At 37.5% G+C, this 24544-nt stretch overlaps 1 protein-coding gene and 1 pseudogene across 4 annotated transcripts in view; both read right to left on the bottom strand.

The window, feature by feature from the left end:
• Positions 1–24544, bottom strand: part of ATP7A (ATPase copper transporting alpha) — a 148974-nt gene that overhangs the window by 10931 nt on the left and 113499 nt on the right. For all 4 annotated transcript variants that reach the window (XM_034648816.1, XM_034648818.1, XM_034648819.1 and 1 more), the window contains 9 exons: positions 23637–23728; positions 22066–22193; positions 20908–21062; positions 20523–20657; positions 12133–12327; positions 10400–10582; positions 8070–8286; positions 3163–3309; positions 1665–1807 (listed from right to left, as the gene is read on the bottom strand). In XM_034648816.1, the coding sequence (XP_034504707.1) occupies positions 1665–1807; positions 3163–3309; positions 8070–8286; positions 10400–10582; positions 12133–12327; positions 20523–20657; positions 20908–21062; positions 22066–22193; positions 23637–23728 (1395 nt within the window). The remainder of the gene's footprint in view (positions 1–1664; positions 1808–3162; positions 3310–8069; positions 8287–10399; positions 10583–12132; positions 12328–20522; positions 20658–20907; positions 21063–22065; positions 22194–23636; positions 23729–24544) is intronic.
• On the bottom strand, positions 16767–20504 carry LOC105241319 (annotated as a pseudogene).

The following is a 24544-nucleotide window of genomic DNA, read 5'->3' as shown; positions in this document are numbered from 1 at the left end:
ATGAATGGATAAAGAATATGTAGTATGTATATACCATGGAATATTACTCAACCATAAAAAAGAATGAAATCTTGCCATTTGCAACAACATGGACGGATCTAGAGGGTATAATGCTAAGTGAAATAAGTCAGTCAGAGAAAGACAAATACCATATGATTTCACTCATATGTGGAATTTAAAAAGCAAAACAAACGAACAAGGGAAGACAGAGAGACAAGCCAAAAACCAGACTCTTTAACTACAGAGAACAAACTGATGGTCACTAGCGGGGAGTTAGGTGGGAGGATGGATAAAACAGGTGAAGGGGATTAAGAGCACACTTACCATGATGAGCGCTGACTAATGTATAGAACTGTTGAATCACTATGCTGTACACCTGAGTCTAATATAACACTGTATGTTAACTATACTGGAACTAAAATAAAATTTTAAAAAATGAATAAAAAATAAAAAATGAAAGCTCTGTGAAACCCCTCCCCAAAAAAGATGTATGTCCAAAGATTTACATCACTGTCTGCTTGTAACAAAATCTTCAGAACCACCTAAATATCCATCATTAGAGGAATGTTTAAGTAAATTATGATACATCCATACCACAGAATTCCATGTAGTAATGTTGAAAGGCTAAAATAACTTTGTATGTTTAGATATGGACAAAGCTCCAAGGCATAAATGTTGTTATATATAAAAAGCGAACTGCTGGGGCGCCTGGGTGGCTCAGTCGATTTGAGCATCTGCCTTCGGCTCAGGCCATGATCCCAGGGTCCTGGGATTTAGTCCTGCATCGGGCTCCCTGCTTAGTGGGGAGTCTGCTTCTCCCTCTGCCTCTGCCCTCCCCCCTGCTCATGCTCTCTCCCTCATGCTCTCTCTTTCTCAAATAAATAAAATCTTTAAAAAAAATAAAAATAAAAAATAAAAAGCAAACTGCTGAATGAACAATCTTTAGAAAAATGATGTAATTTATGTTGAAAAAACCATAACTATACATTTGTATATGAACACATATGCCTATGAAAAATTGGGGATAGAACTGGACAGAGAGCTTGGGAAAAGGGTGACTTAAACTTTTCACTTTATATCCTTCCACGTTCTTTATATAAGAATGTACTCATCTATTACTTGTGTTATTTAATAGAAGAGGGAGGAGGCATTCTGAAGTAAAAAAGACTAATATGAGAAAAGTTTTGCAGATAAGGCAAATGTGGGGGTCAGGAGCAGAAAATTACGTCAAAGTGGTGCATTAGGCGATGGTTCCACCAGTGATGTTCAGGATGGACTAGAGAGGGAAGTGCCTGGAGCTTCTGGCTGTAATTTAGGCATGAGAGATTGGGCACCTGAGAGTGTGGCTTAGGCTGGCAGCACCGGTAAAGAATATGAGCAGCATTTCAAAGGAAGTATCAACAGAAACTGGTGTATGGTGTCACTGAAGCAACTCATGGATTAAGTAAACGGTTTTTTAGTTATAACAGTAACACAAAATCCAAACTCCTTCCAACACAGCATGCCAACTGTTCTTTAAAGAACAAGATACTGATACTCAGTGATAAGAAAAATAATAGGTAGTATGAATCTTTAGCACTTGAAAGCAAGAAACAAAATGTATATGAAGAATTAGAAGTTACCACATACCCCCACCCCAACAACTAAGTAAACCAATTAATTACCTGAGAAGCAATAGATCTAGCCGTTTTACTGTTGTCTCCAGTCATCAGAACTACTTCTAAGCCCATAGATTTCAAAATATGGACAGCCAATTCTGCTTCAGGCTTCACTGTATCAGCAATAGCTATCAAGCCACACAGCTCATCTAATACGGGAGCACCAGAAAATAAGAGAGTTTGGAATATGGCGAAGGCAAGAATAATACTCTAACTTAAATTTTGAGAAAGAAATTAATTTTGTTAAGCAAAGTTGTTCAGGGCTTAGCTTAACTCAAAATGTCTCCAAGCCCACACAGGCTGTATTCCACACAATCTGCAATAAACCTCCATATTTAGTTATGAAAATTTCAGAGTGAGGTAGGGGTTACTAATGAAAGTAGTAATTGGAAAATGAAAAGAGAGATCTTATTGGACACTAAAAGACTCCTTTTTTTCCCCTTTGAGAAGTATTGATCAATAGTCCCAAACAGTTTAGTTCATTTAAAGGTAAATGAAACTGAAAACTAATGCTTTTTTTTTTCTTTTTAAGGTGAAGGGGGTGGATTGAGACAAAATTGGCATTTTATACTGGGGAAAGAAATCACTGCAAGTAGTTATTTTATTTTAAAAAAAGTAAATGGTATTTTTTGCTCCTTCTGGGCCTAAAAATGTCATAGTTAAGATACTGCCTTCATGCTTAGCAAGGATTATAAATGTTGACTAATTAATCTCACAGCTAGAAATTTACCCAAGAAATAATTTAACAAAAGAAAGCACCTAAAACCTCATACATGTTTATCATAGTGTTATTTATAATAATGAAATATTAGGAATAGCTTAAATTTCTAACAAGGGAATTATGAAGTTAGTTATAGTAACATAATAAATTACTGTGTGTGTGTGTGTGTGTGTATATATATATATAAATTACTGTATATATGTAATAAAAATAAATTAAGCAGAATTAAAATTAGAAAATATTTATGAATATAGCAAGTAAATGAATAAAGCAAAATATAATAGTACTTGTACAAGAGATTTTAAATTTTTATTCAACTTTATTAAGGTAAACTGTATATGCAAAATACACCCACCTAAAAACAGCATATATACTAATATTATAATTCTGTACATATATTATATTGTATATAAAATACACACACACACACACACACAAAACCAGAAATGGAATACACGCAATTAAAACTGACACTGAGTTAGGATGATGAGATTATAGATATTATTTGCTATTACTTTAATGTTATTCTATTTTTAAGTTTAAAAAAAAATCCTTGATTAGCTTTTTTTTTAAAAAAACATAGGCCAGGGAGAAAAAAACAAAGCCAGGCAAATGCAAAAGAATTCTAAGTTAATCAGTAACAATTACGTATTGCTAACATTTTCACTTTGCATTCAGGCTGCTTTTCAAAAGACCTCAAGTTCAGAAGTCTCTCAAAAATATACATAAAATCATAACTGAGATCATAACATTGAGTCATAGTGTACTTATGGAAAACCTTACCATCAACTGCCACCAATACAGCAGTCCGACCTTTTCTTTCATGTTCGGTCATGAAATCATCTACATCGTTGTTAACAACAAGACCGTTTCTAATCATCCACTCCCGGTTACCAATGAGGACTTTGTACTGCTGAGCATTAAGAGCATCTGAAATAAAGTACAGAAAGAACATTTAGTGAGACCGTTTAATATTTGTAACAACATTGTGAGGCACGTTCTTCCTGTCTAACCTTACACAGTCACTATGTTGTATGTTTGGTAGATCACAGCCTACAACAGTGATTTCCAAATTTTCAAGGAACATACTCTGCTCTTCTATGCCTTTGGGCCTTTGCCCATGTTGCTGTCTCCACCTGGAATGTCCTCACCCCTCCTCTCCAATTATCAAACTCATCCTATTCTTCAAGAGCCAGTTCAAATGTTACTTTCTTGGTGAAGCTTTCCCTTTGATCTTTCACACAACTGAATTAAATTCAAAATATTTATTGTGCATCAGCAGCTGAATATGGTTGGATGAAAACATATAACCATACTGACATCTCATTTTAAACATGTGACCACTAACTTAACTCAAGTCCTTAGAGTTTTCTGGCAATTCTATACTTCCCTAGTCCATTCATTTTCTGTTCCTTCTAGAGAGCTAGTTTATACCTTCTCTTCTCCCACCCTTATCTATGGCTAGATGATGAATCTGCTTCCTACTTCAGAAAGAAAAGCAATCAGAAGAGAACTTCTGCAAGCTCTCACCGCCACATCTAATCAACTACCTGTGCCTATGTCCACACCAATCTAGCTACTCTTCTATTATAAACTGCCCCTGCTCCTATTTAAGGCCAGCCTCTCCACTTATGCACTAGACTCCCTTCCTTTGCTTATTCTAGAACATTTCTCCTACAATTCTCTCCTCTTTCTCCCGCATAATCCCATTTTCTCTGTCGCACATAGTCCTATCTTTAAAAACAAAACAAAACAACCTCTCTTGATCTCACTTACCTCTTTACTACTGCCCCAAATTTCTGCTTCTATACACAGCAAAACTTCTTGGAAGTGTTGTCTCTATTGACTATCTCTAATTCATATCTTCCCATTCACTTGTGAACCCACTCCAATAAAGCTTTCATCTCTACTACTCCAAAGAATTGTTCACACAGTATGCCAGTGATCTTTATTTTCATAGACCCAATGGTTAATTCTTGTTCCTCATCTTACTTGCCCTATTAGAAGCATTTAACACAGCTGATCACTCCCTCCTTCCTTGGCTTCTAGGACACCAAATTCTTATGAGTTACCTCTTCACTCACCACTTCTTCTCAGTCTTCTTTGCTGATCTCCTTGATCTCTTAACCTATTGTATTGTAGGGCTCAATCCTTAAACCATCCCCCCTTCTACCGAATCTCACTCTTTGGTGATCTTATCCAGTCTTATAGCTTTAAATACAATCTACACCAGCTTTGTCCAACAGAATTTGGAAATATTCTATATCTGCTATTTAATACAGTAGCCGCTAACAACATGCGACTGTTGAGCAGTGAAATATGGCTAGTATGGCTGAAGGGCTGAATTTTAAATTAAATTTATTTTTTAAAGTTTATTTATGTGTTTAAGTAATTGTACACCCAACATGGGGCTCAAACTCATGACCCCAAGATCAAGAGTCACATGCTCTTCCGACTGAGCCAGCCAGACAGCCCTGAATTTTAAATTAAATTTAAATAATTTAAGTTTCAGTAGTCACATGTAATGAATGGCTATCATATTGGAAGGCACAGAAATATAAGTGGATGACTCCCGAATCTACGTCTCCAACCTAGTCTGTTTCCTTGAACTCCAGACTTGTGCGGCCAACTGTCTACTTGTTATTTCCATTTATATGGCATCTGCACTTGAATATCTAATAGGCACTCAAATTTAACATGTAAAAAACTGATCTCCTGATCAGTTCTCCTCAATATTGCCCTTCCAGTGGTCTTCCCCATTTTATTTAAATGGTAACTTCATCCTTCTAAATTGTTTAGGCCACAAACCTTGGCACAGTTCTTGACTCCTGTTTCTGTCATGCCCCATACCCAATCTGTGAGAAAATTTGTCAGCCAGCTCTCCCTTCAAAACACATTCAGATTCTGATCACTCCTTATGACCTCTACTGTTACCACATTGGTCCAAACCACTCTTCTCTTTCACCTGGATTACGGCAACAGCCTACTAACTCATCTCCCTCCTTCAATCCTTCCCCCCCATTCCTCCAGCACTGTATTTTTGTCAGAGCAGCCAGGGTAATATTTCTAAAACATTAAGTTGGATTCTGGCACTCCTGTACACAAAACTCTCCAAGGGCTTCCCATCTTAAGGGTAAAAGCCAAAATTCTTTCAATGTCCTTACATAATCTAGTCCTGTACTACTCTCTAACCTCATCTCTTACCCCTTTCCCACTCATTTACTCTGCTCTAGGCACACTGTTCTCATTGTTGTTCCTCAAACTAGGCTTGGGTACTTAACATCCCTCCTACCTGGAATGCTCTGGTCACAGACAGTCACATAGCTTTCTCCCTCCCCCTTCTCAGGTTTTTGCTCTAGCACCAACTTATCAACGAGGCCTATTCTGATCATCCTATATAAAATAGGAGCCAATCCTCACAGCATTCCCTATACCCCTCTACCCCTCTTTATTTTCCTCTATAACACGATCTCCATCAGACATATTGTATTTTCTTATCTTTTTGCTCACTGTTTTGTGTTTTCCCACCAGGAATATAAGCTCCCAAAGATAGTGACTCTGTCTATTCTGCTTGTTGCTGATTCTTTAGTGTCTTGAACAGTGCTTAATAAAAGGTGTCAAATGAACAAAATTACTATGTGTCAGTATGCTTGATACTGGAAGTTCGCAGACAAATAATCAATTGTAGTTTCGTAGAATCAGGCAGGTAAATAAAGTCTTACCATGCAGTGTACCTAGCACCAAAAAAATAGAGCTTAAGTACAGTTATGATTTAAAAAGAAGAGCAAATATCTCTGCCTGTACATATCAGTTGACAAAGGCTTCACTGAAGAGAGATGTGAGCTGAGTTTTGAAAGATGAAAATAAGTTCACGAGGTGGATGCCACTGTAGACAATGACGTTACCCAGAGAAAACAGTACACGATCTAATAAGCAGGAAATGACACAATGTAAAAAGGAACTGTAAGTAGTTCATATGACTGGAACACAGAGTACATGGAGGTCAGTGGAAAAAGACAAAGTGGGTGCTGTAGGTAGGCAGAAGACATATCATGGGGAATGGACCTGGAACAAAGTCCAGAGAGACTGGTCTTCGTCCCACGGGAGACAGCCAGCAAAGCCAGGATCCCTAACAGAATCACGCTGATAGGGTTTAGGATACATGCAAACCTGGAGCACTGGGTGTTATACTAACATAACATAAAAAATTATTATTAAAAAATAATAATAATAAATGCTTCCCAGATTGCTGTAAGCCTTTGGTTAAGAAAAAAACAATAAAGGCCTACTCTGCAAAAACAAAACAAAACAAAAAGGATACATGCAAAACTCCAAAACAAAAATTTTTGGCAGGGTGGGCATAACTTTTATCACATTCCTCCAGAGGTTCATAATTCAAAAATAAATCATAAACCACTATAATAAAAGGTATTAGGCAGTTATATAATCATATTTGCAGGTTAGCAAAATCACTAAGGCACAAATGGGTGGGAAGGTGCTAGAACACTTAGGTGGGTATATTATATTTTGGGGCAGATGGACAGACCAACCAGAAACTCCAGAAAGACCAACCAGAAACCTCGGCTAGAGATGTGGATTTTGGGGTGGTAGTAGAAGCCTACACGTGGCAGAACAAGCAATAGACATGAATGAGATTGTACAGAGAGTATATAAAGTAAGAAAAAGACAAAGAACAAAACCCTGGGGATACCCAACATTTGAGAGCAGGAGAAAAGAGAAATCAGAGGAGGTTTGGAAGCAACAGCCAGGTAGGTGAGAGGATAATCTAGAGAACAGATGGTCATGAAATTAAAAGAAGAAAGAGCTTTAGGAAGGAAGCAACGGTCAACATTCTCAAATGCCTTAATGACATTCTCAAATGTCATGCAGGATGCAGACTGAGAAGAAACCACTGGAGTGAGTACTGAATAAGATCATCAATGCACTTAGAAAAAATAGTTTCGGTAGTATGAATAGGGCAGAAGCCAGGCTGTGCAGTGAATAAGTGAATTCAGTAAACCGAGACTACTCTTTCTAGAAGCTTAGAGATAAAGGAAAAAAAAAGAGACATGATACAATCTAGAAGGGATTACAGTGATATTGATGGAAGAAATGTTTATATGTTTAGGAGAAGGAGCTAGTACAGAGAGATGGAAAATAAAGAAGTGAGGGGATGTAACAGAGTAAGGTCCCTGAAGAATCAAGAGAGGGTAGGATCTACAGCAAAGATGATGGGATTCATCATGCAAGATGAGGGATACCTCTTCCCCTGAAAAAGGAATCATTCTGGGCAAAAAGCTGAAAGAACAAATGTTTGAGAACCTTAATTTTCTAGGTGAAAAATAAACCTGGCAATTTGCTTAGGGAACTAGGGAGAAGGCCACAGTATCTCGTGAAAGATATGAAAGGTTTAGAGTAGCTGTGGTAAGAAATAAAAGAAAGATAGCTGAACTAATATGGAAGATCAACTGAGACTAGAATTCATCACCCTATGGTAGAATCAAGGAGCACAGTTGGGAAATGTTCTCGAATAACTCAAGTGAAGTGACCAGAAGGTCTATGGTAAAATTATTTGACAGAATGAAACCATGATGCCAATTTTTGTTTCTTATCTAACAGTTCAGGATTATAAAGTTAGACATCTGTTTATATTTGTCCCATAATTGGTACTATGAAGAAAATTAGCTTACTTGAGAGCTGGGCATCAATAATCATGGAAGATGAAGTTGATGACTGTTCATTACTTGCATCAATTTGAACCAGGGATGCATTTTTAATATTATTTTCCTCTATCTTCCAGTTATTCTTATGTAGCAAGCCTTCAATATTGATGACTTTACAGCTAATACCACAGCCTGGCACAACCTGGAAATCTACGCAGGTACCCAAGGTTTCAGTATCCAGCTCCTAACAAATAGAAACAGAAGGATTTCTTCTGCTGTTCCAATAATCCAAGGTCATCAATAGCAAGATCAAAGATTATTGCTGGTTAATTCTAAATGTTTAGACACACGCTACATGCCTGGTTAATTCTAAATGTTTAGAATAAAACGTCAGAATTGTTTATTTTAATCCCACTCTCTAAAATTTATACCAAGTTCAGAGAGAGAAAACATGGAAGGTTTACCAATATTCTCTGTCCTTTCCAGTAGAGAATTACAAGTTAAATATTTAATTCTATTGTCAAGTCAGATTTTCTATTCAGTACAGGGCAAAGGGTAACAAAGAACAGGGCCTTTAGTTACCAGAGTGCCTCTCTAGTATGATTCTGTGTCCTTAGTAAGCCAAAGAATTTTGGTGGCCATCACTGTTTCCTGGCTCTTTATATCTTCATCCTCTCTGTTGTTTGGTTTGGGTGTAAAGAAGCCAGGTCAGTAATAGTAAATTGGTAAAAAGGAAAGAACACCAATGATAGGAACTGGCACATCATAACTGTAAAATTATGAGATAATTTACAAAGAACTTATACAAATCAATGAAAAAAGGATAAACAATCCTATGAAAAAACTAGCAAAGGATACAAGCAGAAAAGTTACAGAAAAAGAAATTCCAATGGCCAATGAAAAGATGCTCAACCCGATTTATAATTATGGAAATGCAAAGCAAACCATCAATGAATAAGTATTTTTTTATTTATTAAACTGGAAAAAATAAAGAAAGAATGTGGGAATATGAGCACTAATAACTTTTGGTGGAAGTATAAACTGGTACAACACTTCATGTAGGTATTGGTAATATTTGCTATGTGGGCACTGGTAATAGCACAATTTAACTGCATGTATCCTTTGATCTAGCAATTGCACTGATAGGCATTTAACATAAAGATAAACTTGCAAAAGCTGACGAGAACTTTAACTGTACACTGTAAGAGACAAAAAACCAATCATACAGTAGGGCACAATATAGCTATTAAACATAATGAGGCAGGTCTATATGTCCTAATATGGAAGAATCATTCAATAAAATAAAAAAAAACAAGGTACCACAGATTGGTCACTGTGTGACCTTTCTACATAAAGTCTAAAAAGTAATAAATGCATATATGTTCAGATATGCATTTAAAATGGTTAACAAATGCTCACTTTTGGGATTATACTAAAAATTACTGAATTGTACAATTTGTAATGAACTTTATAGTATGTGAATTGTATCTCAATAAAGCTGCTACAGTAGTCCTCCTTCTCCCAGCCACGGTTTCACTTTCCTTCAGTTACTCATGGTCAGCTGTGGTCTGGAAGCAGATGATCCTCTTTCTGACATAGCGTCAGAAGGTCAATCGGAGCCTAATGCCAAGTCACAATGCCTACATCGTTCATCTCATTTCATCTCATCACACGGGCATTTTACCACCTCACATCATCACAAGAAGGGCGAGTACAGTACAATAAGTAATTTTGAGAGAGAGAGAGAGACCACATCCACATAACTTTTATTACAGTATATTGTTATAATTATTCCATTTTATTATTAGTTATTATTGTTAATCTCTTACTGTGACTAATTTATAAATTAAACTTTCTCACAGGTATGTATGTATAGGAGAAAACACAGTATATAAGGGGTTCAGTACTCTGCAGTTTCAAGCATCCACTTGGGTCTTGGAACATACCCCCTGCAGATAAGGGGAGACCACTGTATTTTAAAAGACTGTTAACAGATTAACACTTGTTAAACTCTAGAGAGAGGAATTATGAAAGAGTGCAGGGAATGAGGCTTTCCTTTTCATTATGTAACTCTCTGAACTATCTGAATTTTCCTACCATAAATACACATTACATTTTAATTTTTTAGTCAACAGGGGTTATCTGTGTGATAGAATTATAGTTAATTTCTGTTTTCATCTTTATACTCTTCTGTATGAAGAAACTAACACATACCATAAAATAAAATGATAAAGTACAAGTCTTTCTAGCCTCCTACCAACTATACTATGTAAATCATAGTCAAATGCCAGTTTGGATTTGGTCTGTGTAATTCCTGTAGAAGACAACTAAATTAATAAACAAAGGAAAAATTGTACCTGCTTGCAGTATTTGGTTATGGCTGCTCCTAGAGGGTGTTCACTGTTACTTTCAGCAGTTCCCACGATGGCCAGGATCTTACTGCGTGATATTCTGTTACTTTCCACTAGAACCTTTACTTGATTCACTACTGGGGTTCCATGGGTAATGGTTCCGGTCTTATCAAATACCACTACCTTCACCTGTAAGAAAATTAAAATACGCTGCACCTATATGACTTGATAATCCTTAATACTACCTTTCCAAAAATAAGAAAAAGGTTTACTTTGACAGATGAATATTTTGTTTCTTAATAAATTGACCTTTGACTGAATTGGAGTTGAACTGTCTTTGAGTGAGCAAAAGTAAGGGAGAATAAGGGAAAAAATACTCTAAGTTACATCTAATAGCCCTCCCTTGCTAATGTTCAACCATATTGTGAATATATGTTAAACAACTAGAATCAATTGTTAATAGTTGACTGTTAATAAGTACTTAAGAGATGACTCAGTGCCTTAGGGAAAGAGAAAGGCTTTCAATACTAATGAATTCCACAACTGCAGTGGAAATCTGGGCAGCAGGGATATGATTATAAAAGAAAGGTAAATAATTAAGTTGAAGTGAACACCAGATAAGACCTGCTGGTCTGCTTTGACTTTATTGGGTCTAGATGAGAAGCTTGGTCTGAGAAGAGACAGCTCTGTGAACCCATGAGGGAAACTGAGCCCAGACAGGAAAAAGGAAGAATCCGGAATTAAGAGAATACAGTCACCCCACAGTAAACGTGGAATACAAACCTTGAAAAATGACTGGCTTGAGGAACCAAGATGAAAAGAGATATAACAACTACATACAAAGCATAATTCTGAACAAGAGAAAAAATAGCTATAAAAAGCATTATAGAAGCAATTGAGGAAACTGGAATACGGACTAAAGGTTAGATAACAGTATTATAGCAATGTCAATTTCTTGATTTTGATCTCTGTACTATGATTATGTAAGAGAATGTCCTTGTTCTTAGGAAAGGAGCCTGATATCTGCAGTAAAGGGTACACAGGAGTTCTTTATGCTGTTCTTTCAATTCTTAAGTTTGAAATTAAATCAAAGTAAATAAAAAATTACTATAAATACTAACAGCTTGTATTCACTGGTTATATGAGGTTCCAAATCTGTTCTAAGCTGTGTTCTGTTTTTACTATATGCATCTGTATATAGTTTATATCCTCATAATAAGAACATATTAGAAGGAACATGGTTTTAGTTGAAGTCAAGTAGCCTTGATTGAAATTGTTTTGGAAAACCTAATATGAGAGAGATGAGGAATAAGATTGTATTTTTGAAGTTACAGCTGCAAACTCTCAGCTAGTGGCAAAGGCACGAAACTGCAATGTTACAATAAGCTCTATCTCACGGTGAAGAACACAAACATGGAGTCGCATTTTTCCTGGGCAAACGCCCCTTCTGTCTTCCTGACCTAAAGACATTTCTAATCTAAGTTGGAATAGGACTCCAAGTTTTCCACATCAGGGTCTGCTCTAAGAAAGTAGGCCTGGAGTAGTTTTAGAGATCTTACATAACTAAGACCAATCCAGAACAGAACCAAAATAACACCTTTCCTACCTCAACCCTCAGGATAGTCCCAGAAGAAGCTCGGCTTATGGACTATGTGGAAATAATTTTGGATTCTGTTTCCCAATAGGGGTGCTAATGCTAGTTTGGATGGGACAATTCTTAGTTCTGGGGACTATCTTACCTTATGAGCCATCTCCAATGGCTCGCCACCTTTGATTAGTATGCCATTTTGAGCGCCTACTCCTGTACCCACCATCACAGCAGTTGGAGTGGCTAGTCCCAGTGAACAGGGGCATGCAATGCACAGAACTGTGATAGCGGCTTGGAAAGCAAAGCGTATTATCGTTTCTGTTCGGGAGATACTTCTGTTATATCCCTTTAGAAGAAAGGCATGAATTTTGGTTATTGATCTAGAGCTGTATAAAACAAAAGGAACAATGCTTAACTCTATTTAAATAAAACCACATTTTTCAAGGTACACATAATCCTACTTAGCTGCCAACATACACATTTTGGTTACTAGTAAGAAAACACTTTTTTCTTCTTGTACGAATATAAGAAATTGTGACATTACTGGTAAACAAGTCATAGTCCTAAAATCAGGAATTCAATTTTGCTAATTCCAGTTACAAATTATGCAGTTAATCTAAAGAACATGAAAGTCAGCTTTTTACCTCTAGATTGAGAATAAGTGCTTTTACTGGGATTTTCAAAAATAGCTGCAAATATGGGACCTGGTTCTCAGCAAATCTGATCCTGAAGAAAAAGAATTTTGAATCTCTGTACCCTAAGACCATAAATCTGCCTTTCACACTATACTTTAAAGACAATGGAAAAATCACCCAGCATGCAAAAGAAGCTTAATCCTATTTCAGTAAAATTCTTTTGAACATAACAGTGTGAACTGAGTATATCAGGTAGTATATAGCTCTTAGTGACATTGAATATTTGCTTGTGCGAGTAAATACAATTGACAGTATTAGGGGAAATCTCCTAAGCCCCCTCCCCCACCCCGAACTCATGAGAAAAATTCCTAAGGGATACACATTCCAAAATACTTCTCAGCAATCTTCTCATTCAGTGTGTAATTAACGAATATGAATCATTTAAAAAAATTTTATATTATACTAATGACCATATATCATGAAGTTGATACCTAGTTTTTATGATTCTACTTGTTCTGTTTGTTTTTTCTTTTTTTTACATTCAGAATTTTTATCTCAAAATAAAGAACCACAGGGGCGTCTGGGTGGCTCAGTCATTAAGCGGCTGCCTTCGGCTCAGGGCATGATCCCGGCGTTATGGGATTGAGCCCCGCTTTGGGCTCCCTGCTCCACTGGGAGCCTGCTTCTTCCTCTCCCACTCCCCCTGCTTGTGTTCCCTCTCTCCCTCGCTGTCTCTCCCTCAGTCAAATAAATAAATAAAATCTTTTAAAAAAATAAAGAACCACAGTAACATTATAACAGAAAATCCATTTGGAAATATTCACAATCTGGTCACTGAGAAATGGGAAAACTTCCACACTGCATTACTGCCATCCCACTGTTTTTGAGGAGCCAGAAGTGCAGGTGCAATTAGAAGAAGTCACCGGTTCCAACAAAGCCCCACTCCACAGCTCTGTGAGTTTTAATCCGAAGGCTCAATGACCAGAGGGAACTGGGAGAACTGGTAACTAAAATAGTTTCATAGGCAAGGGTTTGGCTAAAGGACCTGAAGTGGGTAAGAAGGAGAGAAAGGGAGATCAAACAACATATAAAAAGGGGAAAAGACAGTAACTGTCATGGGGCCCAATTTCCATTTATAAAAATACTAGGAAACTAGATGATTTGTGGAAGTGTCTGTGACCTGCGGCAAGAGTAAATCCCTCCATCTCATCTAACTCTCTGAAATGTTCCAGAGTTAGAAGTCTCCAATTTGTTTTTTATCCCCTTAAAAGAAAGCCCCTCTCTCCTCCACAATTCCCCTCCAGCGCCCCCAAGAGGCCACACGTCTTGATCTCACACTCTTAACTATTTCCATTGTCTGGGTCTAGAGTGAGAGTCCTCCACCCTCAGCCTCAAGACTTAAGGAGTTCCCCCCCAACTCTCCAACAAGAAAAAGTAGCCAGATGAGACTGAACACTAAAGTTTGGAAAAAAGCCATAGACACAAATTCCACAAAGCAGAGGCAGTGTTATTTATACACAGAGAGATGTTTAACAGATTCTATCCAAAAGGGGGCTGTAGGAACACAGGAAACAAGCTACCAATAAACTACTTCCAACTAGAGCAAAGTGACAGTACATATACATTCATACTCTCTCAAGTGTGGGCTACACTGCACATTTACTCACACTGTCTCAAACGTATGGGCCCCTAAGGGCACTTGACCTAATACAATGGAAACATGCTAACGAGGGTAACTTGACATGGTAGCAGATGAATAAGCACTTGATGATGCCAAAGCAACAACATACATCAACAAGATAATAACGGTTCAGGAAAAATCCTCTCCCAGAGCTGAGGTTACAAATTCAAAGTTAGCTATGAACATTCTCCTCTGAATTCTTTTAAAGCTATGGCTTACAACAAACTAAAAATCCACATCAAATAAGACAAAGGATAAGAACCATATGATCATTTCAACAGATGCAGAAAAAGCACTGACAAACTACAAAATCCATTCATGATAAAAACACTCAACAAAGTATGTTTAGAGAAAATATACCTCAACATAATAAAGGTCATTTATGAAAAACCCACAGCTAACATCATCCTTAATAGAGATAAATGGAGAGCTTTTCCCCTAAGGTCAGGAACAAGACAAGGATGTCCACTCGAACCATTTTTATTCAACATAGTACTAGAAGTCCTAGCCACAGCAATCAGACAACAAAAAGAAATAAAAGGCATCCAAATCGGTAAGGAAGAGGTAAAACTTTCACTATTTGCACATGACATGATACTATATATAGAAAACCTGAAAGACTCCACCAAAAAACTGCTAAAACTGATAAACAAATTCAGGAAAGTAGCAGGATACAAAATCAATCTACAGAAATCTGTTGCATTTCTATACACCGATAATGAAGCAGCACAAAGAGAAATTAAGAAAATAATCCCATTTAAAATTTCACCAAAATAATAAGATATCTAGGAATAAACCTAATCAAAGAGGTGAAAGACCTGTACTCTGAGAACTAAAACACCAATGAAAGAAATTGAAGAGGACACAAAGAAATGGAAAATTATTCCACGCACATGGATTAGAAGAACAAATATTATTAAAATGTCTATACTACCTGGGATACCTGGGTGGCTCAGTTGGTTCCGTGGCTGACTCTTGATTTCAGCTCAGATTGTGATCTCAGGGTCCTGGGATCAAGCCCCATGTTGGGCTCTGCACTCAGCAGGGAGTCTGCTTGAGGATTCTCTCCCTCTCCCTCTGCCCCTCCCCTTGCTCATGCTCGCTCTTTCCCTCTAAAATAAATAAATCTTTAAAAAAATGTCTACACTACCCAAAGCAATCTGCAAATTTAATGTAATACCTATCAAAATAGCAACAGCATTTTGCACAGCACTAGAACAAATAATCCTAAAATTTATATGGAAACACAAAAGACCCCGAATAGCCAAAGCAATCTTGAAAAAGCAAAGCAAAGCAAAGCTGCAAGCGTCACAATTCCAGGCTTCAAGTTATATTACAAAGCTGTAGGAATGAAAACAGTACAGTAGTGGCACAAAAATAGATACAGAAAACAAAAGAACAGAATAGAAAACCCAGAAATAAACCCACAATTATATGGTTAATCTTCAACCCAATGGGAAAAAGACTTCAACAAATGTTGTTGGGAAAACTGGACAGGGACATGCAAAATGAAGAAACTGGACCACTTTCTTACACCATACAAAAAAAATAAATTCAAAATGGACAAAAGACGTAAATATGAGACAGGAAACCATCAAAATCCTAGAAGACAACACAGGCAGCAACCTCTTTGACCTTGACCGTAGCAAAATCTTACTAGACACATCTCCAGAGACAAGCGCAAAAATGAACTACTGGGACTTCATCAAGTTAAAAAGCTTCTGTACAGCAAAGGAAACAATCAACAAAACTAAAAGGCAACCTATAGAATGGGAGAAGATACTTGCAAACGACATATCTGAGAAAGGGTTAGTATCCAAAATCTATAAAGAACTTATCAAACTCAACACCCAAAAAAACCCAAAAAATCCAGTCAAGAAATGGGCAGAAGACATGAATAGATATTTCTCCAAAGAAGGCCAACAGACATGTAAAGATGTTCGACATCACTTATCGTCAGGGAAATGCAAATCAAAACCACAATAAGATATCACTTCATACCTGTCAGAATGGCTAAAATCAACAACACAAGAAATAACAGGTGTTGGTGAGTATATGGAGAAAAACAATCCCTCTTACACCTTTGGTGGGACCTGGTGCAGCCACTCTGGAAAAGAGTATGGAGGTTCCTCAAAAATTAAAAACAGAACTACCCTACAATCCAGCAATCACACTATTGGGTATTTACCCAAAGAATACAAAAACACTAAATTCAAACGGACACATGCACCCCTATGTTTATGGCACCATTATTTATAACAGCCAAGATATGGATGGAGCTAGATAGTATAATGCCAAACAAAATAAGTCAGTCAGAGAAAGACAAATACCATATGATTTCACTCATATGTAGAATTTAAGAAACAAAACAAATGAACAAAGAGGGAAAAAGCTAGAGAGAGAGACAAGCCAAAAAAACAGACTCTTAACTATAGAGAATAAACTGATTACCAGAGGGGAGGTGGATGGCATATATACCTGAAACTAATATAATACTGTATGTTAACTAACTGGAATTAAAGCTAAAACTTTCAAAAAAATAAAACAATTAAAATCTCCTAAAAAACAAAATTGGGTTACTCATTTGGAGGGCTCCCCCACCAGATAGGTGATTAGGAATAGTTTTCTTTTTTAAAAAGGGTCCACTACATGGGGAAGAACTTTTTTGGTCCAGTGAGGGGAGAAAGGAGTTCTAGAATTAATCTTCCCTTCTCTGGACTCCATCCAAAATTAGAATCCATCAACCACCATTAACTACAATACCTATTTTAGTAATCATCCTAGATTTCAAGTAATACTACATATGATCTTCAACAAAGAAAAAAGTTCCAAAGGAAACCAGTAGCTTCTTAATATAGGCACATGATTTTCCTGAGCAGTTAAACTTGAGAGTTTCCACCTGAAGGACAGAAACTGTTAAGAGGCAATGTGCAAATCTCACACACATCATGTATGCTTCAACAAAACATTACATTTCTCTCTAAAGTCTTCCCTTCTTATTGCACCTTGACCTTTCCAGTATCAAATCTTCCACCCTATAACCTCTCTTTAAGCACCTCCCTCTAACCTCAATTTCCTTACGTTCTCATTATTTGGTAAAATTGCTTTACACTTAAAGAACTAAATATTTATGTAATAAAACCAGAAGATAAATAGAACTCGAGTTAATAATCTCTGCAGAGCTGTATAGAAGTGAGGAAGGTGCTCTTATTTAATCCCTCTCTGCCCTCCAAACTCATGTAGATTTGCTTCCTGTTAAGTCTGGGGTGGGGGAAACTGCACCTTACTCTTACACTCCTATATGTCCTTGTGAGGCAATACTGAACCCAAGGGAGGAAAAGCTGGCAAAGCTGTCATATGCCAAGCAGCCAATTCCTTTTGAAATGAAGGAAGTTTCACTTGGTCTCTCCTAAACAGAAGAGAATGTCCAAGCAATAAAATGTTTAAAAAGCCATTGAAGATACAACTAATTCCAGCACTGGGTTCCTCTGGGTGCCCATGAAGTGTGTGGGAAGAGAAAGGAATCAAGTAGCAGCAATCAGAAACAGTCCCGGGTTACAACCTGATGAGGTCTCTCTCTCTCTCTCTCTCTCAGGGAGAGTTTGCTTTTTCATGTTGGTAGGGAGGCAGGAAGGATGCACGGCTTAGACCTTGGTGGTAGTCTCCCTCAACAGGCTGGATGCTGTTTATCTCCACAATCCTTTGTCAGCTCTACTGGCCTCTTTCACCTGCCCTTCAAAGGCTCGTTAATTTCCTCAAAAGTCCTGCCGTGGGTCTCGGGGACTAAAGACCAAGAAGATAACAAGGAAGCCAGTGAAGACAATACAAACACGGGCTCCTAAACAGAATGCAGCTGAGGGGGAAGAGATGCCCAACCAAAAAGTTGGAGGTCCCACTGGAACAACCAGCCTCTGCCATTGCAGCTGGTTGGGGTCCCTGGCTGAAGAGTTTGGCCATAATAAACGAGGGAATGGAGCCTGGGCCAATTTCAAAAAATGGCATGAAGAAACAAGACAGCTGCAATACAGACAAAGCCCATTCAGTTATACTTGTCCTTTAATAACAATGAAATGGTCATAAGGATGGAACAAAAAGTCATTCCTCCAAGACCAATCAGATGTAGAGTCTTCCTCCCTGCCCTTTCCACTCAAACCAGAGCAACTACAGCAAAGACAGGATTCACCACACCCACACCAATGGCTCCCCAACACCTGCATCTTTGAAGATTCCTACTCAGTAACAGAACACAGCACTGATTCTCCAGCCAGGAGAGCTGGAGCATGGTGGGAATGATGATATGCTGTCAGTAGCTGGGCACGCTGCAGAGCTCCAGCACAGTGACTTGCTTTTCTTGTGCCATCCCAGCACTCTCATCTTTCATCTCCCTGATGTCCTGTCTGAGTCACGCCCTGGGTGCCCCACAATCACTAGATCTCCTTAGCACTCTCTTCTTCCCTTCTGTTAATGACCAAGAATCTAGGATTTTCAGGGCAAAATGGAAGGGCTGTACTTCGTAAGACAGCTAGAATGATGGTGAAGCCCAACAGCAGGGGCCAAAGCTCTTCAACCTCCAAGACGACTTTCAGACCAAAAATGTGAGTCACCAGAGTCCTGACAACAATGCCCAGCCAGTTAGGAATGCCAAAGCCCCTACCTGCCACCACAGGGCAGTTAGGAGATATCTCTCCAATGCACATGGGCACAAAACCTGTGCAGTATCTGCAGAAGAGGTCAATAATCTATTGACCCAGGACTGGCATTTCAACAGACTCTGCTAATTTGGAGAAACCCATTAGGCAGCCACCAGTAACAATTAATAGGTTGACAAGAAGCACTGAATTGTGCCTACCAAAACTGTTGACAAAAAGTCCAGTGGAAAAGGAGCCAATCATACCACTAATGGAGAAGATGGCCACAGACAAGGACCAGAGGGAAGCAACACCTGAGTGGGAGTCTTCTAATCTCTCTTCCAAAGAATAATTGAGAAAATCCTTTATGATTGTCTCAGGAGCACTGATGACTGAAAAGAGCCAAACTGGAGAGTCTATTTTATCAATGGAGATGGCAAAGATCAGAGGTTCTGTGACCTTCTGTGTCCCCATGGCCCTGATTTAATTCTTTTCCAATCTTCAATAAATATCTAGGAGTGAGATACCAGAGACACCTCTTCTAGACAACAAAATCTTCAAAATGTCCTTCTTGGCAATAAGTTTTTCTTCAGTTCCCCAGCAAGGCTCTACGTCTCACCCTCACTCTCCTGATTCTACTTGTTCTTTAACTCAAGGGACAAACAACATGAAACAGTGTACAGCATGGCATTTTTTTTAAATAATGAAATACAGCAAAGTAAGACTTTCTTAGTAGTAATGACTTATGGTGCTAGGTTCTTACAAAGTTCTCAAATACTTAAACTAACCATTCACCTAAGAGGTATTTATCTATATAGAAACAGTTAGAAGGGACTTTCATAGACATAAAAGCTTATGCTTTAATATATGTCATATGTGCATGTTTTCACCTACACTGATTCCAATCTTGCAATTTAGGTATTATTATTACTACATTACAGGTGACAAACAAGGATAACAGAAGTGACTTAAAGGTTATATCTCTAATATGAGGCACAATCCAGACCTACTTTACCACTTTACAACACCATACTTTTGAGACTATCATAGAACTACAGAGGAACAGGCACTAATAGTACCATATATTTATAATGCATTTAATAAATTACAAGTGTTTCCAATATATCATCTTATTTAACTTTCACAACAGCTGCCAAGTTATGCAGGATGGGTATTATTAGAATCTCACTTAATAAATGAGGAAACTGAAGCTCAGAGAGAAATTAAGTTGACCTAAGATCACACTGATGGTATATGGCAGAGCTGAAATCCCAAGGTTTTTCTCAATATTATCTACAGTCCTTTGAGAAAGCAGAGTCATGTTGGGAATGAGACTAGGTATAAAATATAAAAGTTCAGTATTTGCTTTGGGAAGATCATAATGAAAATAATAAAAAAGAAATGAAAATAATGAAAAAAAATCTTTCCAGAAGGAAATTTTTATATTTATAGAAATGCAAATGTTATTCTTATTACCCTCCCATTCCAGGCCCATAAAGATACTAGTAATTATTAAAGTTATTTTCCAACTAATAGTTTATGCAAAAGATTCACAAACTATTTTACGTATGGCAAAGAGTTGTTACAAGTCACTTACAGGAAAGTAGGTTTCCACAATTTCAAAATTCAGAAATCCAATTATAATCCAAACCAAGAGGGTAGTGATGGAAATAATAACAATAAAAGGAACAAAGTAGCCACTGAGTTTGTCTGCAAACTGCTGGATAGGAGCCTAGAATAATAATAATAATAATAATAATAATAATAATAATAACAACAACAACAAAAACAACAATACACGTATCAAAGTCTCCTTTTTTTGATAATGAATACAGAGTATATTTGGTATTACACACAAATATTTTAATAATCTCCATATTAATGCAACCGGAGTTAAAGGAAAATATAAACACTAGATCAAGATTTATACTGAGCAGCCTTTTAAAAAAATACTTTCTCTTTCTCCTAGGGAATTAAGTTACCTTTGACGTTTGTGCCTCTTCCACAAGTTTAACAATTTGAGAAAGTGTTGTGTCAGCTCCAACATGGGTTGCACGGATAAGTAGCGACCCATTCTGGTTAATGGAACCAGCAATTACTGTGCTGCCAGACTTCTTAGCCACAGGCATTGCCTCCCCTGTATAAGGAATAAAGACAGATTTAGGGAGCATAAATACATACTATCTTGAAACATGCTGTTATTTATTAATTGTCAAAAATATGTAGAAAGGAGATTCTTACTTCATGAAATAGAATCTGGATAAATGCCTAGGTGAAAGTTGCCCTCCCTTTTTTCTTATGTCAGTTCTGGGCCAAACCCAGGGACACATATCTTAAACTAGAAAAATCTATTAAGTCAGCTCTTATGTGCAGACACTTTTAAAGCTGATCCTAGTCTTAGATCACGGGTCCTCAATATGTTCCCAAGGAGCATTTAGAAACGTGGGAGTTCTTGTTTATACTAACTACTGCTGGAGCATGGGGTACTGCTACTCCAATTTAGTGGGCCAGGGTCAGGGATACTAAATGTATCACAATGTGCAAGCAGTCCCCCAGAAGAACTGTCCCATCTGAACTGGCAGTAGCACCCTATTGAGAAACACAGAGTCCTAAATTATTTCCTCATAGTCCAGAAGCTGAGCCTCTTCTGGCTATCCTGAGGGTTCAGACAGGAAAGGTATTCTTTTGGTTCTGTTCCAGATTGGCCTTAGTTATCTAAGGTCTCGAAAACTACTCCAAGGCCTAAGTTCTTAGAGCAGACCCTGATGTGGAAAACCTGGAGTCCTATTCCAGCTCCTACCAGACCACTCTTTAGGGCAGGAAAACAAATAGGTATTTGCTCAGGAAAATCTGCCAAAGTCTCTTGGGCTCTACATCAGAATGAGACAACTTCCTTTGGTTACACATTCTAGTAATTAATAATCCTCAGTGAAAAAAGCTTTCAGTAGCATAACGAAAAACACAAAGTAAGTCTACAGAAATTGATTTAATACAGTCTTAAAAAGAATTCCTATTCTCTTTACTCATCATTTACTCCTTCCATAGTTTCTACAAAAAGCTCTCCACCTTTTATTCCTATTTTTTTATTAACACTTTGGATCCACTTTACTTTCATGTCATGATTCTCTAAAAGAACATACCTGTGATAAGGGACTCATCTACCATAGAATGTCCTTCAATAACACGACCATCCACTGGAAATTTGCCTCCTGGAACCACTTTAATGATGTCTCCACGTTGTACGAGTTCCACATCCACTTGTTCTTCACTGGATAGGAGTTAAAATAAAAAGCATTGGGAAAACATGCTTCTCACCCCGATCTTTCCATGCAAGCTTATTGGTTCATGTCAAGCTTGTGGCTCCATAATTGCTACCAATAGAAACTAGAACTAACATTTAAGCTGGGAACTACAATGTCAGTCCTGTTCACTGTTGAAGAACAGCTCAGTACCTGGCACAAAGGATATATTTGTTGAATAGTGATTGAATGAATAAATGAAAGCTTTAGAAACTAATATGAGGGGTTTTATTTAACTAAACAATTTATGGGACGCCTGGGTGGCTCAGTCGGTTAAATGTCTGCCTTCAGCTCAGGTCATGATCCCAGGGTCCTGGGATAGAGTCCCACATCAGACTCCTTGCTCAGCAGGGAACCTGCTTCTCCCTCTGCCTGTTGCTCTCCCTGCTTGTGCTCATTTTCTCTATCTGGCAAATAAATACAATCTTAAGAAAAAATTAATTTATTGTGTAAATTTGCCTACATAATTTTATGAGTATATAAATGAGAAATACAAACAATGAATTTTTTTTAAAAAGAATGAAATCTTATAAAGTCTTTAACTCTAACTTTCACTTTACAGGTAACAGGAGTTATAGAACAAGTTAGATGACACCACAAGGAACCAAAGAGTTAAATTCATACTGTGTGATATTCTACAGGACAATTGATGGATGGTCCTCTAACAAGTCATCTGCAAGGGGCGGGGTGTGTGGGGGGATGAATAGGAGGGATGAGCTGTTCTAGATTAAAAGAAACATATCAGTCAGATGCTTTGACACATGGACCTTGTTTAGTTCCATTTCAAACAAAGAAACAAAACTTTTGGAGACAGGGGCGCCTGGGTGGCTCAGTCAGTTAAGCATCTAACTCTTGGTTTTGGTCAGGTCATGATCTCAGGGTGAGATCAAGCCCCACAACAGGCTCAGGGCAGGGTCTGCTTGAGATTCTTTTCCTCTCCCACTCCCTCCCCATCTGCTCTTCCCCATGTGCTCCTCCCCCAACTCACGCTTGTGCACTCACTCTCACTCTCTTGAGCACTCTCTCTCTCTCTCTCCATCTCTAAAGTAAATAAATAACTTTTTGGAGACAATAGGAGAAATGAGAATACAGACTACATACATATTAGATGATATTAAGGTATTGTTAATTTTGTTAAATGCAATATGGTCTTATAGTTACATAGGAATATGTCCTATTTTTAGAGATACTACAGGAATATTTAGCAATAAACCAATATAACTGGAATTTAAAATACTACTGCAACAATATAAAAATAGAATGTATAGATGAAGTCTGGCAAAATGTGAATAATTGTTAAATCTGGGAGACAGATGATGTGGGTTCATTATACTCTTCTCACTACTTCTGGGTATATTTGATATTTTTTGTAAGAAGTTAAAAAGATAAGGGGGAAGAATGAAAATAAATACCTTAAGAGAATATTATCAGAGTCAAGAGTTACAATAGTTGCTTCCGTAGCTTGTAGTGAAATTAGCTTAGCAAGAGCCTCTGATGTTTTGCCCTATAAATTAAAACAAACATGTTAACAATGTTAAGGAAGAAAAAGCTCAGGTTTTACCTAAAATAAAGATATAATACTTAACATTTGCCAAAAAGATAGCTTTAGGAATATTAGTTCAAATTAGAAAATGTTTCACTTCAAAAATACAAAGTATACAAAATATAAAATGTATTATAATTAACAGGAAAAACATCAGGAACTCAGGTACATGAGCAAAGGACATCATTAGGCAATTTGTTTAAGAAGAAATAAAATACCTCATGTGTAGAAAAATGTTTATTCCGGCTGTTAATGGAAGAAATGCAAACAAAAGCAACTCTATGATACCACTTAATGCCTACTAACTTAGCAAGAACTTATACAGGAGTTAATGCTGATGAAGTTGTAGCAAAACTACTTCACTAACGGGGCGCCTGGGTGGCACAGCGGTTAAGCGTCTGCCTTCGGCTCAGGGCGTGATCCCGGCGTTATGGGATCGAGCCCCACATCAGGCTCTTCCGCTATGAGCCTGCTTCTTCCTCTCCCACTCTCCCCGCTTGTGTTACCTCTCTCGCTGGCTGTCTCTATCTCTGTCGAATAAATAGATAAAATCTTTAAAAAAAAAAAAAACAAAAACTACTTCACTAACATATTCTTACTGACAAAAGAACATTACAACTCGTTGCATGAGCCATAAAAAGACTTATACCCTTTACTCCTACACTTCGTAATCTATCCTAAGATATTAATTGAACAGAAATTACTATTAAACACAAATAAGTTTAATACAGGATTATCTAAAATTTAAACTTGGAAACAATCTAATTGAGAACAAAA

This window comes from Ailuropoda melanoleuca, chromosome X (assembly GCF_002007445.2).
Source record: "Ailuropoda melanoleuca isolate Jingjing chromosome X, ASM200744v2, whole genome shotgun sequence".
Taxonomy (NCBI): domain Eukaryota; kingdom Metazoa; phylum Chordata; class Mammalia; order Carnivora; family Ursidae; genus Ailuropoda; species Ailuropoda melanoleuca.
Note: the sequence above shows the minus strand (reverse complement) of the source record. Positions and strands in the feature narration are given on the sequence as shown.